The sequence below is a fragment of the Drosophila hydei genome, unplaced genomic scaffold (genome assembly GCF_003285905.1).
Source record: "Drosophila hydei strain 15085-1641.00,03,60 unplaced genomic scaffold, DhydRS2 tig00008119-arrow-pilon, whole genome shotgun sequence".
NCBI lineage: Eukaryota > Metazoa > Arthropoda > Insecta > Diptera > Drosophilidae > Drosophila > Drosophila hydei.
Genome location: NW_022045830.1, coordinates 7,999,882 through 8,017,500, shown reverse-complemented (window position 1 = coordinate 8,017,500; position 17,619 = coordinate 7,999,882). Strand labels below are relative to the sequence as shown.

Genomic DNA, 17,619 nt, shown 5'->3' with positions numbered 1-17,619 from the left:
ATCTACACATCTTTTGCTTGGTTTGCTGACTAAAAAAACCAAAAAAAGAAGAAAAGGCAGAGCGACGAATGTGAATTGAAGAGTCGATCTTTTTATTTAATCATTGTTGAAGAAACTGATTAATTTTGTTGAAATTTAATTTTGTTTTCCCTTCTACATTCTTAAATCTCCCAATTCTAAAAAAAGAAAGAGGCAAAGACGCGATTTATACTGAAAATATTTATTTGGAATTTATTGAATTGATTTATTGTTGCTTCTCGCATTATTTAAATAATATTTTGGACGCGTGCGAATTTCTGAATCAGGTTTTTGGATTTTTAGTGCCTCCGTTGTCCTTCAAAGTAAAACGTTGAAATCCTTTGCCGGCGGCCATCAATCAGTTCGATTCTATTCAGTATGATCAATATTTGCATCTGTTGTGGTCCTGTTTTGTTTTGTAAAGTTTCCTTAAATGAAAATGAAAAGAAAGAGAAAATAATAACTATTAATTAAAATAAAAATAAAAGTAAAAAAAAAACAAAAACCACAAAAAAAAACACAAAAACAAAACATCTAAATAGCATGTGTATTTATTACCGTTCAGTCGCGAGGAGGCCCGACTTCATTGGAGGGGATCTACAAAACATTTAATACGGCGGCATATACGGCGTATACGTTATGAGTGCCCTGTTGAGATTTCTTTACCCAAACTCGTCAAAATGGCTGTGATATGATATTAAATACATACGGTCACAGACATTTTAACGACATGGTATAAGAAAATGAAAAATAGAAATGCAAATGGATAATCGTCTATGATGAGTGAAATAGTGCTTAAGGTAATTCACACGAAACTCATCAAAATGGCTGTGATATGACTTGATAATGGCTACATTTCACAACCCCTTGAAGAGTTACGCAAGAATTGAGTGGGCGGCGACCGTTAAGTGTCCCATATAATGAGATGCAAACACTTGTTGGTTGAGTTTGTTGTAGTCCTGTTTACCGGTACGGCGATTCCACACCTATGGTTTTTTTTTCTATTTCTGTTACGTCGCCCTTTGCAATGCCCATCAAAGCTGGCTGTGATACAATTCAATTACAGAAATATCATTCTCAGCCCTTTTTGATGACATTGAAAGTAAGACATGTACTCGCAAACGCACACACACACACTGACACACCCGTGTAAACGAACTCTAATACAATTCACGTAACCAAAGACGTAAACCGGCAGTAAGAACGACGTAAACGTTTTGGGCATTGCGTTAAAAACGTAAAACTCAATTGGGTTTTAATGCTTGTGTATATTTATCAGTGTGTATGTGTTAGTTTGAGTGTGTCTGTGCGTGTGCGTGTGCGTGTGCGTGTGCTTGTGTGTGTCTGTTTGACAAACTTTGTATACCGTTAATTCTACTAATTGAAGCATATCCCGGCACTCGCTTATGCATTATTACTTTTATTCTTTGTAGGTTAAGTAGCTGAGAATCTACTGCATGTTGCATGCGTACACACACTGTATGTATGTGTATATGGGTGTGCGAGTGTGTATTGCTAGGCAGTAAAATGGCAACGTTGTTGCCGACTGCGACGGCGACCACCGCCCTCTGCAGCAGCTTAAATGTCTGCCAGTCAGTCTAACTGTGAACTGCGCTGTCTGCATCATTTGTGAGTGTGTGTACGCATGTGTGAGCTCTAGCTGTGTCTGTGTGCGTGTGTTCATGCACCCCTATCGCGCGCCCCTTCTAGTATTCAACGGAAACAGCAACAACAACAGCAGCAACCACCAATCGTATTTAGTTCTTGTTTAGGCAGCGTTACGAAAGATTTTCGAAATTCGAACTACGAACTTCGAATCGCTAGGCACTTTCGAGGCACTCCATTTGGCTGTTCAACTTTGTAACAATTTAGAATTTTACTCTTGCATCCAATGCATATATTTCGAGAGCTGAATATGCCATCCAATCTTTTGGGCATTTCATCAGGAGATGCAGCTGCGAGTGTATCAAGTGTATATACATAATAATGTATGTATATGCAGTTGGGTATGTATATGTTTATAGGGTGTTGCCCAGTCGGCTTATTGATCTGTGTGCTAACTGTTGTTGCCGCTAGCGCTGTTGTTGCTGCTGCTGCTGTCGCTGCTGCAGTCCTGCAACCGAATTGGACAAAATACATACATTAATATATACACATGCATGTATATGTGTGCATGTGTGCATATGTGCATGTGTATGTAGCCACGTATCTATGTACACACGAGTTGTGAAAAACCGACGAAATGACGAACCATCCCTTATTTGGCACGTACCCGGCGCATTGCTCTCTCCCCCTCTCTAGCTAAGTCGCTCACTATCACACACACGCTCTCTCGCTCTCTTGTCGTCCCTTTCTCTTTTCGTCTTTGTCTGCTTGCTTCTGTGCTTCGACTCTTTCTCTACCCACCAGCTGCCATGCATGGGTGTGTGCGTGTGTGTGCTTGTGTGTATATTACTACTGTCGCAGACGTCGGACTGCCACCCACCCTATTTCCAGCAGCAGGAACAACGACAACAACAACATCATAATCATCATCATCGTCGTCCTCGTCGTCCTGGTCGGCGTTTGTCGTGTGTATACTGAAATACGTAAAATTCATTTATGGCTCGTATCCTTTTTGTTGTTGCTTCTGGTACTGGCGCTGCTTCTGCTGTCGCTGCTGCTACTACGACTGCTGCTGCTTTGTTCCTGTTTCGGGGCGACGGCCGCGTTGTACTCGTCCTGGTCGTTGTCTTGGCTTCAGCTTCTGCTCTGCACCCACTTTCCGTGTGCCGCCCCGTTGCCCGCTGCCCGCTGCCCGTTGCCCATTACCCGCTGCCCAATGCCGCTACGCATTTCATGTCATACGCAAACCTTTGTGCCTTTCATTATGGGAATCCTTGAAAGTCCCAGATCGCATTTTCTTCACAAAGCCGATTACAGATGTGTGCCGGGGGTGCTGCTCTGGCCAGATGCATTTTCTCGATTCTCGAGGCTTCGCATTTCGTATGTGCCCATCGAATCGGGCATCCACTATATATATAGTCAATTTTCTGATCCAATTTTTTTCAAATGTGTGTGGTACTTAGCGTAAAATGTTTTTGCGCAGTTTACAAATGGCCGCAAACACAGAACAATGAAACGCTCGGGGGAGGGAGGCGTGTAAAAAAGCAACAAACGCCATGTTCAGCAAAATTTTCATCATTCGCTTTCACTTAAGTTTTTCACTTGTTTAAGCACAGCAAATGTAATTTTTATGCACAATTCTTGGGTCCTTGGCTTTTGCACTATTTTTAATATATTTATTCACAATTATTTACTGTGCATTTCCCATTCAAATGGCAATAATTTATTAACCGGTTTTTCTCGTGACGTTTTCGCCTTTTTACAACCACACACAGAGAACAGAACGGACAACCAACTGCTGTCTGTTAGCTGCCTCTGTTAGTAAGCTGGCTGCCTTTCGTTTCGTTTCGTTCCGTTCGTTTTCTTCGCTGTACACGCTCGTGAGAGTGTGCGCACGCGTGTGTGTGTGTATGCGTGTGTGTGCACGATTGTTTGCGTGTATGCCGTTTGGGCAGGACTTCGTGTTGACTTCGGCCGCTCAGCTAACACTTCGTGTTTCAGTATAGTTTTCAGTTACATGCGTTGCATGCGCGCGCGAAAAAAGGGCAAAAAAGGCGCGCCCCCATCCGTCAACCACCGAAAATACCCAAAATGTATTCCGCGTTTGATTCTTCCGATGCTTTCGCTCGCACACTCACAGCCCGGAGAGTGAGACAGCGAGCTGAAAAGTGAGCGACTCTCTCGCACAAAGTCCTGTCCGCTGTAAGCTGCCGCTGTAAAGCAGCACTGTTAGCTAACAGGCGTGCATGCGATACACCCTGTTGAGAAGCACACGCACACACACTCGCACTCGTACTCATAGAAAACACCCCGAAGTAACGGTCAAATGGAAACACCTTGTGATTTTAAATGTGTCAATTTCTTTATTTCATTCATCCGTGTACACGAGCAAAAAAAATGTTCAACAGCATGAAATACTACACAAATGTTGTAAATGTAAACAATGCTAATAAATATTGTACGAATTACACTGTGCATGGTCGATGTGCGGGTCTTGTTTGAATTTTCTTTGCAATTGGGTGGTTTGTCTGGTATGTATGAGGTTTGGGTTCCAGCCGCATCAGCATGTAAACAACAATTAACAAGTTCCGGAACCGTTCCAGGGCTACGGGACGCAACGAAGCAGCTGAACATGTGGAACCAGCGCGCAACATTCAAAAGGAGTTGGCAAGTTAAAACTAAAAACGAGATGCACTTAAAACTAGTTCTTTTTTGTTTTCTTCTTCTTTTTTTTTTTAGTTTTTTCCTTTTTTTGTGTGTGTAGGTAATATGTATGTTTATAATTTCATAGTATGTGAATGCGCTTGTATGTAAGTATATGTGTGTGTGTGAGTGTGAGTGTGATATGATTGAGATACTTTAAATAATCATAAAAAATACATATTGCAAAAGTTGTTGGCAATTAATCAAATCAGGTGCTCAACACTTATCAAAGCAAACCTGCGACACAGGACTATATTCCTGTATATATGTAGCCTAAACAACACAAACATTGTATGTCATATATATATATAATAATATATATTATTGTTTAAGAGGACCTTAAGATGTATTGCAACAGGGCCAATTTCCAAATGCTAATATTAAATTGGTTTTTGTAATTGTTGTTAGTATATATATTGAGAGTCTTAAGAACTAGTTGGGGGAATTCATGATCTTGAGTGCTGAAGAAATGCTACGCCTAACTATAAACCATAATGAAAATGTCTGTATGTGTATGTATGTGTGTGTGTGTGTATCTTCTTGTGTGTGTTTGTGTGTGTGTCTAAAATTATATTAACGATATTAAAAAGTATAATAAATAACTATAAATAGCATACATAGATGATTCGCTATATGTACTATATATCCTCGCTAAGTTAATCAAATGCATATGTTCACATATATGTATATGTATATATGTGTGTGTATATATATATATATAAGCCCCGCCCCTAAAACAGCCTATCGCATCAATCAGCGTTCTTAATCTCGCTTAGACTGCGACAGGCCTCTCTCTCGCGCTCGCGTTCGCGTTCTCGCTCTCGCTCTCTCTCACGCTCGCGCTGCTCTTCCTCCAGCTTGAGCACCTTGCTCTTTAGGCCGCATAATATCTCAGCCGTGGCTATATTCTTGATGGTGCTCAAGTCTAGATGTTGGCTGTGATTGTTGTTGTCATCGTTGTCGTGCTCTCCATTGATGCTGCTGTTGTTGATATTGTTGTTGTTGTTGCCACCATCGGCAGCTTGTTGCTGCTCCAGTTCCAGACTCCGATTGATTGCATTTAACAACTTGTGCTTGCCCAGCGCCAATGCTAGTCCGGCTCCGATGCCATTGTTGTTGTTGTTGTTTGTCTCGTTGTTGCCCTTGCCGCTGCTGCTGCTGTTGTTGTTGTTCGAATCGGTCTCCATGTCCAGGCCGCGATTGTTGTTGTTGTCGTCGTATTTGCGCTCATAGGCAGCGAGATCTTCATCATGTCCATTGTTGTTGTTGTTGTTGTTGCTTGTGGCCTCACCTGGCGACGCCTCAAGCTCCACTTCACGCTTCACCAGCTGTATATCAGGCGGAGGTGTTGGTGTTTGTGGGCGTGCCCGATTGCCATTGAGATTGGGCGTTTGTACCAGATTCAAAGCTTCCTCGTCATCAGGCTGGCTGTTGCTGCTGCTGCTGTTGTTGTTGTTGTTGTTGTTGTTGTTGTTGCCGGTGCTCTTGTTGCTGTTGGTCAAATGATGACTCTCCACGAGTCGTATCTTAAACGAGTTGTTGTTGTGCGTAGCTGGCGGCGGCTGCGGCTCCGGCGTCCTTGGCACAATCGTTGTGATGGGCTCCAAAATATCCTGGCTGTTGGCGTAGGCGTGATTGTTGTTCAGTGCATCGGCATTGCGCTCGGCGCTGGGATAGCGCTCCCGGTCCATCTCCTTCAGCCGCTTCTCGCCGCCCAGCTCTGCGTTGTAGTGCATCAGGATCTTGCGCTTGGCCAGGTACTTGTGCTGCTTGCGTGCCGAGTCGAGCATTTTCTTGCTGTTCGCCTGCAGAATCGCAAACGAGTTGCTCTCGGCGTCGGCCACAGCTGGACTGCTGACGTTGTTGTTGTTGTTGAAGTTGTTGTTGTTGTTGGTGCTGCTGTTGTTGTTGTTGTTGTTGCGATTAAGATTCTTCATAAAGCTCTCAGCCAGCGTTGCCTTCGACTTGATGTGCTCACGGAAGCCAGCATAGCCCTGATCCTTGGTCAGCGACAGCGGCGTGGGGCAACGGCTGGGTCCGTTCAGCGTGGGCTGCTCCAGTGCTGTGGCACCATAGCCAGCGGCATGGCCGCTGGTTATATTGACGCTATGCGTGCCCCGCTCGTAACGGCACTCGGTGCCGTCGCTTTCAAGTGGCGAGCCAATATCGCTGGCATCGCTGTCCAAATTTTTCTAGAAGCAAAGAAATTTGAGTGCTAAAGTGGTTCCAGAATGCAATTGACTCAACCAAAGTATACCTCTGTGTGTAGTCCCTTGATTTTCATGGCCTCGGCCACCTTGAGGAAGACAGGCAGGTCCTCGTACTTGACGTTCACCTGGCCGCTGTACATGAAGTCCAGCAAGCCGGCCATGTGGCTGGCCTCGACGTCGGCCATCAGCAAAATGGGATGACTGGACGGATTCTCGAGGAAGATCTGCTGGAAGTAGGGACTGCAAACGGACAGCACCTGCAAGGCGAACAAGAGAAGAGGACATCGGGAGACAGCTGTTAGTGGAGCAGTTCCATCAAGTATTTTGTCAGTTTACCAGTTTGTGCGCCTTAAAGATCTTGCCACCTGCTGCTATGGTCACGTCCACCATCTTCTCATCCTTCTGCAGGGAGTGGAAGCCGCGGCACATGTTGCCATGGAAATTGTTCCACGACAACAGATACTGATCGATGGTGTTGGGATCGGTGTAGGGCTGTTGCTGCTGCTGTTGCTGTTGCTTGTGTTGCTGCTGCTGTTGCTGTTGCTGTTGCTGCTGCAGCTGCTGCTGGGCTGCCTGATGCTGTGTGGCTGTGATGTGGATCTGTTGAGCGGTAGTTGGCGGCGAGCTGGGACGCGGCGTGGGTGGCTGATGAGGATGAGCGAGCTGATGATGATGCTGCTGCTGCTGCTGCTGCTGTTGTTGCAGCTGAGCCTGTTGCTGCTGCTGCTGCAGATGCTGCTGTAAATGTTGCTGTTGCTGCTGCAACAGTTGCTGCTGCTGCTGCAGTGCATGCTGCAGTCCTGGCGGCGTCGACGACGAGGACAGGCGATGCGGATGCGGCGAAAGTGACGGCTGGTGGCTCATGAACCGCTGCTGCTGCTGCTGCTGAGCCTGGTGATGTTGTTGCTGCTGTTGTTGCTGCTGCTGCTGCTGTTGCTGGTGCTGCTGCTGCTGCTGCTGTTGGCGTGCATGCTGCTTGATCTTGACCATGTTCTCCTGCTGCTCCTGCTCGCGCTGACGCATCAGCTCCTGCTTAATCTTGTACTGTTGCATGGACAAGTCGTCGACGCTCTTGGAGAGCTTCACCATATCGCTGTTGCTGTTGAACTTGTTGCTGCTGTTGCTATTGCCCAGCATAGGCTTCAGATCGTACTTATAGTCGCCACTGGCGCCGCTGGCCGCCGCTGCCAGCTTGCGCTCGGCAGCCAAGGCGGCGCGCTCCTTCTGCCGCCTGATCAGCTCATCGATTTCCATGTAGGCGCCGCTGGTGGCTGCCGCTATGGCTGACGCAATGATTGGATCATCCTCGAACACGCTGTCGTCCAGTGTCTCCTTGAGCGTCTTTGTGGACGAGAAGAGGCGCAACGAGGGATCGTTCACCTGGTCGCTGAAGTACACGTCCATCAGCGTGAAGAATGGCCACTCCCGTCGCTTCGGCTCCTCGGACATTTTGATGGCCTTGTACTCCTGCAGCAGATTGTTCCATTTCTTGATGATCTTCGACAGCGGCAGCGGCACATTAAGTTCGCGCTCGACCACGCTGTGAACGAAAGGGAATGTGTTGAATGACATGATTGCGATATAATCGCAGATTAGGCGTTGGTGTTTCAAATTTCAGCTTAATTTTTTATTATTATTTAAAGTTTTTTCTTTATTTTTTGCTACTTACGCCCAGGCATATTTCGAGGCGTTTCTTTTGCCCGTGAAGAGTGGTGAGAGTTCAGCTCGTAATCTGATCAATGATTTGACTTTTTCAGCTTCCCCTGCAAAAGTGAAAAAGTAAAACATAATAAATGAGTTTCAAATTAAACAATTGCGTACATTATGCAATCGCTTGGGTTACCCAACGCGACGGATTGCTCTACGTGAACACTTGAAAAGAAAGAAACGAAAAAGCGTAGGCTCCCCGAATGTATCTAAATGTTATTACTGCAAATTTGTTATGTGCTTTAACCTAGTTATGAGCGCTTTGTGCAAATAGCTGGCAAAAAGTTCGTCAAATTTCGAGATTCGATCGACGCGGGGCATTGATCCGACTGGCCAAGTGCAACTTTCCACTTGCCACTGCAATTCAAGTTTATGCTGCATTGCCGTTAAAGACCTCTGGCAAGGTTTCAATGAACCCGTCACATAGCTGCAATGCGCTGCAATTCAATTCGAATCGATTCGTTTCGTTTCGTTTCGTTTCGACTCGATTCGATTCGAATTGCTCTGTAAATCATTGTAATCTCGAGATTGGCTCAAAATTGGCTGCTGGTTAATTGCTATAGCGAATCTAGCAACTTTTACCAGCTTAGTCCAAAAAAATCCAAATCGAAATCGAAACCGAAGCCAAAGCCAAAGCCACAGCCGAAAGCAAGATCAGTCGCTTGGCATCTTACGTCTATATAGATGCGATATATAGACGTGTGTTTATGGCATATGTATGCTCATCAAGTATACGCCATGAGCAACAGCAACACTCCACTGGCGGCCATAATGACTGAAAACTATTCAACGTTGAAGAATTCATTAGCAGATTTCACTTTCGCTTATGACGACGTTCGCTCATTTCTTTTTGCCGTCTTTCTTTATTTATTTACCGTAATTTCTACTCGTTCACTTTTTTCTTTCTTCTCTGCCATCGCTCTGTCTCCCTCTCTCTCTTTGCTTTGTATATCTGTTGGGGCTTTTTATTTCACGTGTCTTTCTCTTCTTTCATGTTTCTTGAGCTGGCTGATTTCTTGTTTCAGCCAGGCCAAGAAGCCAGCTACAAGCTGCGCGCCTGCTAGCCCGCTCGCTCGCTCGCTTGCTTATTTTTTTGTAAAGTTATTTTTCTTTTTCTTTTTAGCCAAGAGAAAATGACTTGGCGCAACCGAAGCCGGATCTAAGCCCGCCTCGCAGCTCAACTGCCAAGCGAACTGCACAACAGGAGACGAAAGCGAAGGCAAAGGCGATGGCGCAGGCGAAGGCTTTGCAGACTGGGCGGCCTGCATTCTAGCTGAGCCCACGGCCCGTTTACTTTCTAAATGTTGAATTGGGTTATTTAAACTTAACAAATATCGAAATCAATTCACATTGAGATCAAACTAATTTTTTTAATTATTAAAAATAATGAACTTAAAACTGCAATCGAACTTCATGGAAATTTTACACGAAAAACTATTTGATTAAGACTGAAATTATGTGAAAAATATTAGCCTAAACTCGAGGAAACAAACTGCCAGCCAGAAAGGTTGATATAGCTTGAGATCCATTAATATAATGCTCTTCTATTACTTATGAGTTACATCCCAAAGTGATTTAGTTCACGATGCATTTGGTTAGGGCAAGGCCATTAAAGCGATATCGATCTGCGGACAGTTTTATGATTCGCCAGCCTCTGCTTGATTCATTTAAGTGTCTAGCTATAACCTAGCCCAACCCAAAACTATGCGCAAAACAATTTGCACAAAAAAAATATATATATATATAAAAAATATATATACTATATATATATTTATATCAGATTTGCTAAGCATAATAACAAAGACAACACTCGAGCCAGGCTTGTGTAAAACAACCTCAACCTTCTGTTCGTGACATGCTGAGGTTCCACGTTTCCCATTCGCCGCTGATGGCAAACGCAGACAACAGCAGCATAAATGTGTAAGTGTGCGTGTGTGTGTTGAGGGGCGTGCGGTTTGAGGGGGCGCTGCAGCAGAAGTAGCGCAAATTGTTGCCCGGGGGAGCGGCACACAAAAGTTTCACTTTCTTTGCAGCAAGTTTTTCGTGCGTCTGCGCGCCCGTTCAACAGTGCGTGTACGTGTGTGTGTGTGTGTATGAGTGTGTATATCCATATCATGTCAGACAACTTCTCACACACACACAAGCTTAGTGTCGTCTTCTGGTTTCTACTTTCCGTTCGCGCCCTTTTATGTAACCCAAATCATCTGCAGCCCATGAGATGCTGCCTCTGCTGCTGCTGATCTGTTTCTCTGCTGCTGCTGCTGCTCTGTGTACAAGCCGAAAGGTCTGTCTTGGCAGCAGCAGCAACAATAGCAGCAGCATTTACCGTTAGTTTCTCTTTTGACCTATATTTGACCAAAGACGCGCCGCTCTTGCTGCTGTTGTTTTCTCAGTGCACGCCATTGGTTCTTTGTCTGTGGCTCTCCTTCATCTGCAGCTCTCCATGTCTTCTGCTTCATCTTCTGTCTCGTGCTCAGTGCTCACTTCCGTTTGAAGCACTTTCGTAGCCACAGAACCGGTTCTCGGGCCTTAAGAACCGCCGCACACACTTATCACCCATGAATCAACATTTGCATTTCTTTTTTACTATTTTCTTTTTTTGATTTTGAAGATTCTCGTGCTGTTTCGTTTTTCTCTTGGCATTTGCTAGCTCGTCGGGACTTGACGCATAATTGGCCAGAGAATTGAAAACGATTTGTTGGGCTTCCTTTCGTTACGGCCCCTTTCTTTCTTTCAGCTACGCTGATTGCGCGGCGCCCCCCTTGAAGCGTTCTTTCCTCTTGCTTTGTTTTGGCCAACTCTCCGTTTGTTTGTTTGTTTACTTGATGAAATGCGAAACTGTTAACCGTGACGTTTCGCTTTTTCACAGCTTTTTCCCTGTCTCGCTCCCTCTCTGTTCGTTCTGGCTTTGCCATCTGTTCTTTGCGTGAGAACTTCTAATGAGGTCAGTGGGATTTTTAGTGTCTGCATTGCATATATAAAGCCAGTGGAAGTCAAATCAAGCATTCAGCCTGCCCTACTCTCGTTAATCGTGTTAGGGGCGTGGCACTCGGACAGGCCAAGTGATTGGCATTGATAAGTTCTGATGGTGCCGAACGAGTAGAGCCATCATATGATATGCCAGGCATATCAAGACTTCTGAGACAAAGAAAGTAATTTCTCATTTTGTTATCTATGAAACTTGTATTTGTATGTTTCATATATTTAAATTATTTTACGACGTAGTTAAATTCTCTGTGTGTTTAGCTTCGTTCAGAAATGTTGTACCAAATTCTTAGCTGTTGAACTTTTGGGGCCACCTTTCCAATTGCTACGGCTCGCAAACAACTCGCGGGCATGCCCCATAGCAGAGCATTAAGTTGAACAATCTCCTCTTAACTAAGGCTGCCCATGAATAAATACAATGTGAAACTTTTGCTCGAATGCAGTGCACTGCAATGCAATGCCAAGGCGAATGGAAGAATTCGACTGCGTTGGTGCTGCGTTTTGTGCAGTCACTGCAACAACAACAACAACAACCAGACTCCAATGAAATACGAGATGCTGCTGATGCGGCTTTCCAACGACAACGACAACGACAACGAAAACGACTTGCAGCTAACTCAGTTTGCAGTCGGTTTTCTACTTTTGCTGCATTTCTTGAGAGTTTTCTCCGCACGGCACGGCCGCAAAGCTCAGACAATGCGCATACGCCCCGTGCGCCGGCTTTCCGTGTAAGTCATCGACCAGCCAGCCAGCCAGTCAGCCAGTAATACCCAGAGGCAGCCACAGCCGCCAGGCTGGTATTTAATTCTCGGCTTTTACTTTCTCCCAAATGATGCAGAAATGCATTTATTTTTCTTTTTCTATCTTTTTGTCTTTCATAGTCGGCAGCAAAATGTATTTGTTAAACATTTTCCGACGAGCATTTTAGAAGAAAGGCAATGCCAAGCAGCAGAGATAAAAGTCAAAAGTTGCTAATTAACTAACATTTCAGACCACTTGCTATGCCCGCTCGCGACTTTTCTCTTTACAAATTTTCATTTTGAAGTTGAATGTACGCCAAGCGACTGTGGAAATTCCGCACTACTTATAAGCATGACCAGACAGCAGGCAGGCAGTTTGCAACGGGCAACATTTCCAGCGTGATCATCATCATCATCATCGCCATCATCATCATTATCAGCCATCCATCATGATTATATATTATTGTAATCATTGACGTTGTCAGAAGTAATTTAGGAAGGAAAACAGAAATACATACATAAATATATATATATAAATTTATTTGCTCGCTTTGCTGAATTTCTCTGCTGAATTGGAAAACTTATGGCTTTTCATGTTGCTTTAAGTAGAAGTTGAAACTCGTTGTTGAAAATCGCCTGTTGCATTTTGTTGCTGCCATTGCTATCTCGTTAGTCGCTTTGTTCGCAAGAAGGTTTATGAACTTTAACAAAGATTTTCTTTCTTGCTTCCCGATGTTTAACATGCACTTGAGCCGTTGCTTTTCGAAAGTGCAACGCGGCGTATGAGCAACAGCAACTAAACGTATCTCAGCATGTGTGTGGGCTCGCGTGTGTATGTGTGTGTGTGTTGTCTCTTGAATGTTTGCATTTTCTAATTGCTGTTATGATTGTCGTATAACATTTGATGTTCGAAAGCAAAGAAAAACACTTTTCATTTCAGCTCAATTGATATTCTTATCAATTGCTTACCTTAAGCGGTAAGTGTGTATATAGTATTTCAAAACTTTTGATGAGCTTATGTGATGTGTCAGCTTAGCTCAGTTGAGCTTAGCTCGACTCGCGCACACACACATTGAGCTTACAACTTTCACTTTGCGCTGTCAGAAGCAGCAGCAGCAGCAGAAGCAGCAACCACAACGAAGCAAAAGTAAAGCTCTAATGTTAATGTAAATAGTGGTAAGAGTCAGGGTATACACGCACACACACACACACACACACACGCATAGTTACGTGCCATAGATGCGATCGTGTAGATAGAGATTGACAAAGGTTCAAATGACTTTGGCGCGTCTCGCAAAATTGCAAAATAAAAACAAACAAACAAAAAAATTAAAAACCAAATCATTCATTAAAAATATTGTATATATATTGCAAAAAAAAAAAAAACGAAAAAAAAAACAAAATAAATAAAAGCAATGCAAAACAAAATCAAATCAAATCGTGGCATCTTACATAAAAAAATTAAAATAAAAAATATAAAAAAATAGATAAAATAAAAACTTAACCTTCGCTGCATGAAAGCCAAAAAGTTTTATATAAATTAATTTTTTTTTATAATTTTTTTCTATACTTCTGCATAAACAATTACCCACTTGGCTGTCAAAATAATGTTCATAAAACTGTGTTAAGATTCGAGCATTATTATTGAAATTCATCCGTTGACACACTTAAATGCTGATCCTATTATACAATGCCCGATTCCCAGTGGAGGGCTTCAGCCGAGGCGAGCCTAAAGTGAAAGTTCTAATAGTTAAGCGAACCAACCACTGATGGCAAGTACTTGCCAACCGCCAACCGCCAACCGCCAGCCATGCGGGCCAACCGCCAAATTGTGGTGGTGCGGGGCGAGCCACTGTTGCGGTAGTCCAACAGCCAACAGCCAACAACCAACGTCAGCCAAGTGTAAGTGTGCATGGGAAAGAAAGGCAAACGAATTGTAAGCAAAAATGATATCTGTCTGCTCTGAGCCGGGCTGGATGGCATTAGCCATTTCTTTTGTGCGCCACACAATCAATTGTAGAGAGACAAAGAGAGGCTCATTAAGATGCTGTTAACTAAAGTAATGATAATGATTAGCTGAAAGATCCAGCCATTACAATTGAGAGATTACTTTTCGATTCAACTAATTACGAAAGCCATTCCGTTATGAATTTGATTAATGCTTAGCCCTTTCGGCTGGTTATGCAAAAGAGTTTCTTGCTTTAGTGTCGCAGCTTCTATCACGTTTGATGGCCAATTAAATGTCGTTAGCGCTTTAAATAAAAGCCAACTTTTATAGAATTAATAATCATTGCATCACGAATGCTACGTGTGCCGATTAGCCAGCTTTATATCGCATAAATATATATAACTCTTTAACTAGGAAGCGAACAGAGTTCCAATTGAAAATGTGTGAAACTCACGCAAGTTTTTTGTTTGCCTGCGGCTGACGGATTAGTGAAGTTAGAAAGCAAGACCAAAAGAAAAAACCACACACAAGATTATAGCCTCTTTCTACACGGGCTGTTGGCTAAGTATATTGGCTAGGTGTAAGTGCGTGTGTTTGATGGCGCCTACAACTTGGATGAAGGATCTTCCTGAATTCCAGTGGAACATCAGCCAAAAGTCAAGCAGACTCTTTGTTAGCCAAACTCTGAAGAAATATGAAATTCTATTGATGCCTCATCAAGCTACATTTCTTTAAAATTTCTCTTTTAACAATTGCAGAGGGGCTGAGGCATGGGTTGCCTAATGACATGACTTTCATTCAGATGCTACGGCGAAGCGCGTTACTTGGCCAAGACGAGCGACAAGCGACAAGAAACGAAGCGAAGCTCAAGCGCAGGTTGCATAATCGCATTCAAAACGAAAATAGAAAACAGCCAAAACGCCAAATGCCAGACGGGGGACGGACAAACGGACAAACGGACAAACAGAGAAACATAAAAACATATTGATGCATAGATAGGTATCGATAGGTGGTAGTATGGATGTATGCCTGTGCTTTGGCTGGTGCTTGTGAGCAATATAATTTGTAGCGGTTTATCAAGCAACGGTATTATTGAGCAACGGCCACTCGAAACGACTCCAACACTCGCCAACATTTAAACTATTTTCTTGTTATGCACTTCAAAAGCAAAACGCGTGATACAAAGCGCACACACACACACCAGGTAACTTAGAGCCACACTCACACATCTTTTTTGGCAACACAATTTTGACTTGGCCAACAGAAAACCCGATGAGTCATTCTTAATAATTGCGCGTGCAAAAAGTGCCAGCAATAATATTTATAAAGCTAAATATCAATGCATAGAAATCGAAACGAACATCAACATTAAAAACAAGCTCGAAAACAGTTCAAAATCGAAATCGAAATCGAAAACGAAGTCGAATTGGCGAGCGCAAACCAGAAATTGAAATGAGACGCAAACATATTGCGCATACGCCACGGATTCCAGAGAGATCCATACGTGTCGCCCAGGAGCTGTTGCAATCGACGTCTTTAGACCCAACAACAGCAACAAGTTGGGACATTGAACTCGAAAAGCGAACCTGCACACACGACGTCCGCAGCAGCAGCAGCAGCAGCAGCAGCAGCAAAAATTTGTAAACAAAACTTGATTATGTAAGCGCTTAATTATAATGGAAATGGAAATGCCAAAGCGACAAAGCCAGGCCACATTAACAGACCGAGTGTCGCTAGAGCTTCAAATTGGATTTGTTGTAAACAACAAACAACACAAAAACAACAACAACAATTTTGAAGGCTGCACATTACGAGAATTTATATCGAATAACTGGAAAATTCATGTTCCACTATGCTAATGCTGAGGCTGTGGAAAATGGGTCAGGACTAAAGCACCTGAGCCATGAAAACCAGTTAACTGCGCGCAGTCGAAAAGGAAAGAAAGAGCCAATAACAAATATAAAGAAAAGAAAGGAAACATAAATCGTACAACTAGCAAGGGTCTTAGAGCTATGGCAGCAGCAGTAGCAGCAGCAGCACAATCAAGCAACAGCCGCAAAAAGAAAAAGATAGAGACAGAGAGAGAGAGGGAGGGAGGGAGACAACAAATCCAAGCAACAACTTTCACCTATTAATATTCGACTCGCAGCAGCGGCAGAAGCCAGCGAGCTGCCAAAGCTTGCAGCGAGCCGAGCAGAAGCAGAAGAAACCAACTTGACGCGCGGCGCAGTTGTGGCCGATGCTCAACAGGGGCAACAACGTACGACGGCTGCTTGGGTGACTGCAGCTCAGACGATGCTTAAGATACACACACCAACACACACACACACCAGCACACACACAGTGTGATCTCTTCTGAAACTTTCTACAAAAAGTGTGCGGGAATTTCGTTATTTTCTTTAGCTTTTGCTCCCAAACTTAGCTGACTTACTCTATAATTTGGCTCTAGGCTGAGTATCCTTTGATCTTGATTAAATTATGTTCAACTTACAGCAATATCGGGTCGAGTATTGACAGTTAGCATTGACTGTCGGCGCCATTATCTCGTTGGCAGCCATATCCAAATTTATATAATTCTTGCTGCTGTCCTCGCTTATCCTTTCTGTGGAGCTCCTCCTCGTTGTTGTTGTTGTTGTTACTGTTGCTGTTGTTTATTGTAATCCAATGTTGTAAATTGTAAACACACACACTCACACGCACATATGCTTTTGGTTTGATAGTTTCTCTTTGATCGGTGCTGCTTATTTGGTAGTTTGCCTGGTTTCCATTGTAAGATATTTGGAATTCAAGAGGCACTCACGCACGCCGAGCGCCCAAAAAAAACGCCAAAGCCCAAGCTGCAGCGCACCGATAAAAAACACTTTCACTTTTCGCTTGATATGCAGAGAACACAAAACAGTTTTATGCGACGTTAATTTTGCTTTAGTTGCTGTCGTTGTTTTTGCTCATTGGTGAAAATTATATTTCAAGTGCACTAAAGTCAGGAGTAGTCAACATTTTGTCAAGCCTATGTTTCGCTGGCTTCTCTTATATGTATAATGATAATATGTATTTATTTTTAGTATTTCATAAAGTTTCCAATTTGATGCACTGAACACACTTTTTGTGGAGCCGAACTTTGGGTTGGAATTGTAAAAGTTTTTCTTTATATTCTTTGATTTTTGCTTTTCTAACTATAAAAGTTTTTTGTTTTTTTTTTTTATTTTTTTTTTGTAGAGTTCTGCACGCAGCCGCCTGTTGCTGTGGTCGTTGTTGCTTTAGTTTTGTAACTATTTGGTGGCGATTCTTGCGCGCCGACCGTTTGAACGTAACGTCTGCCTCGAACCACTGTAGACGTCTGTGCGGCAGCGCGCAGTGAAACCAGCGCTTATCCTCAAAGATCGCTAAGAAATTTCATGCCATTCCATTTTGTTTCATTGCTTGCGACGCTTTCGCTTAACACACACACACATACACTCACACTCACACACACACGCATTCAAGCTGTTGCTTGACTTTGGTTCTGTGTGCTGCTAGCATTACCATTTCTTTCTCTGCACACTCACACACTCACTCGCTCGCTCACTCACTCACTCACACAGACGCAGACAAGTTGCTGCTGAGCGTGCGCTCAGTTCAAGTTTGGTTCTTCGTTGAAGTCTTTTGTTTTGGTTCGCAGTTTGGCTTGGCCATGTGCGCGAGCTTTTCGGCTTGTTGGCTTTCA

At 43.6% G+C, this 17,619-nt stretch overlaps 1 protein-coding gene across 1 annotated transcript; it reads right to left on the bottom strand.

Moving 5' to 3' along the window:
• Nucleotides 1-5,043: 5,043 nt before the first annotated feature.
• Nucleotides 5,044-16,474, bottom strand: LOC111595216 (uncharacterized protein DDB_G0283357). The gene is made up of 5 exons (XM_023308829.2): nt 16,408-16,474; nt 8,206-8,299; nt 6,873-8,076; nt 6,584-6,793; nt 5,044-6,518 (listed from the first exon to the last, which is right to left on the bottom strand). The coding sequence occupies exons 1-5, from the start codon at nt 16,472-16,474 to the stop codon at nt 5,076-5,078; spliced, it is 3,018 nt and encodes a 1,005-aa protein (XP_023164597.2). The 3' UTR covers nt 5,044-5,075.
• Between the last annotated feature and the right edge of the window lie 1,145 nt (nt 16,475-17,619).

Excerpts from the sequence above, each read along its gene's own strand:
- LOC111595216 (XM_023308829.2), bottom strand. The coding sequence starts at position 16,474 with ATGGCTGCCAACGAGATAATGGCGCCGACAGTCAATGCTAACTGTCAA. Across the intron at positions 8,300-16,407 it reads ATACTCGACCCGATATTGCT|GGGAAGCTGAAAAAGTCAAA; the intron begins GTAAGTTGAACA and ends TCACTTTTGCAG. Across the intron at positions 6,794-6,872 it reads TCTTTAAGGCGCACAAACTG|GTGCTGTCCGTTTGCAGTCC; the intron begins GTAAACTGACAA and ends TTCGCCTTGCAG.